Source organism: Trachymyrmex septentrionalis, unplaced genomic scaffold (assembly GCF_001594115.1).
Source record: "Trachymyrmex septentrionalis isolate Tsep2-gDNA-1 unplaced genomic scaffold, Tsep1.0 scaffold15, whole genome shotgun sequence".
Classification (NCBI taxonomy): Eukaryota; Metazoa; Arthropoda; class Insecta; order Hymenoptera; family Formicidae; genus Trachymyrmex; species Trachymyrmex septentrionalis.
Window position 1 is genome coordinate 153,281 of NW_017304653.1, and position 4,760 is coordinate 158,040.

The window sequence follows — 4,760 nt, forward strand, 5'->3', positions numbered from 1 at the left end:
TAAATGTGATGTCGCTTTGAACTTTAAAGTAACAAGAGTCACTGATGTCCGTCCTAGATAATGACTCTCATATCGCGTTGCCCGCTTTCTGCATTGTGGTCCCAACGTTCGTACGACGTTAACGGCTGCGGTCGCCATCCAGTTCGTTGGGTCGTGTACTTCCGGATAAGAGAAGCGCTTTCCAGCGTATGAGTGCATATGTGCGACGCGCCTTTCCACGCAGCATCGTTACTCCGGTCTTACTTACGATCGGCTTGGTAATGGCACTTTCGCGTGATAGCTTAATGCGACCGTTAACTAAACGACGGCGCCCTGCGTATCGATTCGCCGTAAACTAAGAATTTGCTGGTGCGCGCGATTATCGCGGCACCTTCGGGTCCGACGTGGGCGAAACATACGGTCCTGTTCTTGGCCACTATATGCAAAATAGCCCGTTTAGCGTTACCGCCACTCCTAAGGTAGGTTAATGACTTTCGCATTAGCCGAAACTTCGTACTCGCGGTTCAATTTCTCCTCTCTCGTGCCGCTGGTATCGGCGGTTACGCTGGAACGTTCCCTATTGTATTGGCGGTGTTCGCAGTACCACGAACGTGATGCCGAATTCGCAATTTAATTTCCATTTCGATCTATTACTTTGGAAATATCCTTTGATTTTTCCGACAACAATGGTTTTTAGCACAATGATACCATGGAATAAATACAAATTTGCAAAAAAAAAAAAACTGTACAGTGTTGTACTATTAACGAATAAATTTTGAAAAATGTATAAAGGCATTTAAAATAAAAAATTATCTCGAGATTTAATTATAACTGTTTAAGATTACAATTCTTGAAATTGATAAAATTGGAGAACTTGCGTGAATAGACCTTAGCAGGTTTTTTTTTTATATAATGATGAAATTTTATCATGATTTCGATAATTCGAAGAAATGACATATGCGTCATTTACCTCGAAAGGATGCAAATCGGAGCAGTCGAGCCCACGCGTTATTTTTAATAAAGTATCAGCGCGAGTCATACACTGTAATATGCGAGCATGGTGTATAAAACATTCCTTATCTACCGTCAGCATGGCCTCCTCCGAACGAGCGACTGCACATGCGAGCATCCTCTGTTGTACTTTTCTTATTTACCATCGCATGGAAGATTTTTGCGATCCCGTTTGAATCTACGCGCGTTCATATGCATTGCGAATTTTCACAGAAGGAACGATTTTGAAGTATCTATAAATTTAGCTTTAGATACAGATTTGAAATTAATTTTGTTGGGTCATCCAAATATTTATGCAGAAAACTCAAGCATAAGTAACGTTGCAAAAAGTTTTGACGTTCTAGCAACTAGCTTGAACGTTCTGTATGATTATTTTGACAATTCAACCGAATTATTTTTTAATCTAGCTAAATTTTTAGTTACAGCAAATCATTTTTTCTACCGTATTGATATAAGAGAATAAAATATGACATCACTAAGAAAAAAAATGTTTCGTTCTATGAATAAAAATTTTGTTGTAACAACAAAAATTTGGTTGAATATACCGAATAAAAATTTTTAAAATATGTATATCAAACAAAGCAGTAATCTTATGGAACTAAATTGTAATAGTTAATATAAACAAATATTTTTGTTATTTACACAAAGCAGAGAAATTATTTTATAAAAACAACTAAATGTTTCGAACAAAAATATCTATTCAAATATATTCAAAGGAGTTAGGATTCAGAGTTATTTCGTAGTGAAAATATTTATAATTAATATTAGGATAATGAGCGACGAATTTTTGTTGTTGCGGGAAATTCCCTTTATCTCTCAAGACGTGATGCGTATGTAACAGTGTGGATTTGCGATTCTTCATACGTCGCAGTTGCTCGCGTTTCAACACGAAGGGCAAACTCGTCGATGCAGTCACGACAAGCTATAAGTCATCCGCGCGACAGAAGCTTGTTGCATGAGTGGATGCTGAGGATCCGCCTAGAATCTTTCGAAGATCTTTCTCGCACAAGATAAAATACGACGAGTATCTCTCGGAGACTATATGTATATCTAGTCGTTTTATATAGAATCGATCAGAACTATCGTGATTTTTGCCTGCGGTTTGTTCCGGTATTTGAAAGTCGATCTACTTATTAACTCAAATACAATATTTCAGTGCCAATGGTATTTTTATAAAGGTTTAAGGAATGAATCGATTATGTGAAAATCGATTCTCCCAGAGATAGCGGAATCGATGAGAGAGTGATTTAAAGTGATTGATGTAATGGTTAACAATAAATTAATCACTTTCGTAAGATGCTTGTGCAATCACTTCGCACACAAGTACGCGATGCACCATGCACCAGGCACTGTTACGGAATTGCAATGTGTAGCGAAACTCCTCGCGCAAGTAGATACACTCATGCACGCTAAATCAACCAAATTGCTCGCTATTCTCCCTCGCATCTGAGACGTCCGACAGATTGCTCCGCGGACGGAGTCGACGAAATTTCTCTCTTCAGGTCAGAGCCAGAGCCAGAGTCTGTCGAGCGCAATAGGCAGTGTGGTATCCAATGGGAAGGGCCGTCGATTTTCATCGATGTTCATTGGTGGGAAGCTTTGTCATCTTTGCTACGAAGTCTCCCATCCTTCGTTTCGCTGCACACATCGGCCCATAGTGCGCGCCAAAGTCAGCCCGATATCCTATCTCCCGGTCATTGTATGCAAATCCGTTCCATTCGTGGAATCGAACTGGCCTTTTTCTGATGTCTGACGCGATAGCCGCGAGAACGATCGTCCGGGAACGGTATATCCGGACATTTCGCCGCCGCGGGGCTTCTTCGGTGGACGTCGCGCCGCGACGCAGGTCGTCGCATGCATTCGACCAGAGAACACGAACGTGGATCACTCGTTTTCTATCTCCAAATTCGATGTATATACTGCATATATATACTGCTGCCGAGAACTCTCTCTCTCTCTCTCTCTCTCTCTCTCTCTCTCTCTCTCTCTCTCGCAGAATTTAGCTTACTGCTCTCTTCTTTCGCCATCGCATTTTTGGACGTGCTTATTATGCGGACTCCCATTTTCATTTCACGAAAATATTTCCTCTTACATGAATTTCGATAATGCGGGATAATCGAGCTGAAAACAAGCCCCTGCTTTCAACTAACGCGCACATGGAAAAAATGATTTTTTTTTTTGCTGAATGCAGATTTAAAAATAATTTTGTTAGACCATCAAAATAATTGCTAAAAACTAAAAAATGATGAGAAATGCTGCAAAAAATTTTGATATTCTAACAACCAGAATTTGAATTTCCAACAAAATTATTTTTATAATCCGACAGAATTATTTTTCAGACCTGTATCCAGCAAAATTTTAGATTTTTCAGTAAAATCGTTCTTTCCATGCACGTAATGACCGAAATAATTTTCTAGGAATATTTCGAATATTAGATATTACACAGAAAAAACGATTTTACTGAAGTATCTGAAAATTTAATTAGATGTGCAGATCTGAAAGTAATTTTATACCATCAAAATAATTACATTATTAAAAATATTATATTTAATGTATTTTTCATAAAATGTTATAAAATTTAATGTACTTTCCATTTTTTATGTGGATCTATATGAATGCAAACGTTCATTACATTTAAGCTACTATAACTTAGTTTTCAATTAAATCATTCATTACTTTCCAGTTATCAACTTGACCATAAGCTTTCATTATACGTGTTATTTAAATTCATTACTAAAAATAATTTATTAAAAAATATTTATAAGGCGAGATAACCTTTGATAATAATTTATTCGTACAGAACTCGAGCGGAACGTGTCAGAATTATTGTCAAAATTATCGGGTCGACACGTTTCCGTGGAGTTGGAATATTCTAACCTGTGCGTATAAAAATTATTAATTGTTAGAATTTTGTCCTGAAGCGTCATATAATAATCAATCTAGTATATAATAATCAATTTGTCTGATAATAAGAATTGAACTTTCTTGACGCCGGCTATCGATTTTATCTTTTTCGGGAGGTAGCTTATGATATGTATATCGGTCGATATTAATGAATGAATGCTGCATAAAAATCGTGAATACGACTGGATAGCAGGTATTGCAGAAATGTGTCTTTATGTGAATGTACAAGGTTTATCGTCGCACACGCGGAGGAAACGGACTAGAGGAAGGCAGAAAGGCATGCTTGTTCAATCGAGCGTCACTATAATGAAACAGAATGCAAATTGCGGCTTCCATATGGACGTGTATACTCACTTTTCCTTCTCACTGGCTTCCGGTAGTAAAAACTTGACGGCCACGAGTCGCTTGCCAAGGGTAGTCGTTGTCCCGTATTCCGGAATCCCTTCAGCTTCCGCCACGTATACCTTTATATGCAAAATTTGTTTAAATTGCGTTATGTATATGCATAGAAGCTATTCATGATCAGGGTAAATTTAACAGAAAACAAGTGAAATTTTGTAATCTGTTGTAATATTGACGAATCTCGGTTGTACGTGATTTTACACAAGCCGACCTTTTGCTAACTTTGTTTATCGTTTGTTAACATTTTTTCACATATGTAAATAATAATAATTTTGCAAGAACATTAATTTTTACTTGCTTTCTCAATTATGCAGCCAAGCGGATGGCACTACAAGAATTTTTTGTTCAGTCTTATCAAAGATGATAACATACTCTCTAAATCTGAATCAGTGAATAGTCACTAATTACTCAATGGCATACTTGGCATTAGACAATAAATGAAGTTCAACTAAAAAAGGAATAAT

At 37.4% G+C, this 4,760-nt stretch overlaps 1 protein-coding gene across 2 annotated transcripts in view; it reads right to left on the reverse strand.

The window, feature by feature from the left end:
• The window catches only part of LOC108745834 (epithelial discoidin domain-containing receptor 1-like), a 158,999-nt gene that overhangs the window by 13,284 nt on the left and 140,955 nt on the right, over nucleotides 1-4,760 (reverse strand). For both annotated transcript variants that reach the window (XM_018482224.1, XM_018482223.1), the window contains exon 12: nucleotides 4,249-4,358. In XM_018482224.1, the coding sequence (XP_018337726.1) occupies nucleotides 4,249-4,358 (110 nt within the window). The remainder of the gene's footprint in view (nucleotides 1-4,248; nucleotides 4,359-4,760) is intronic.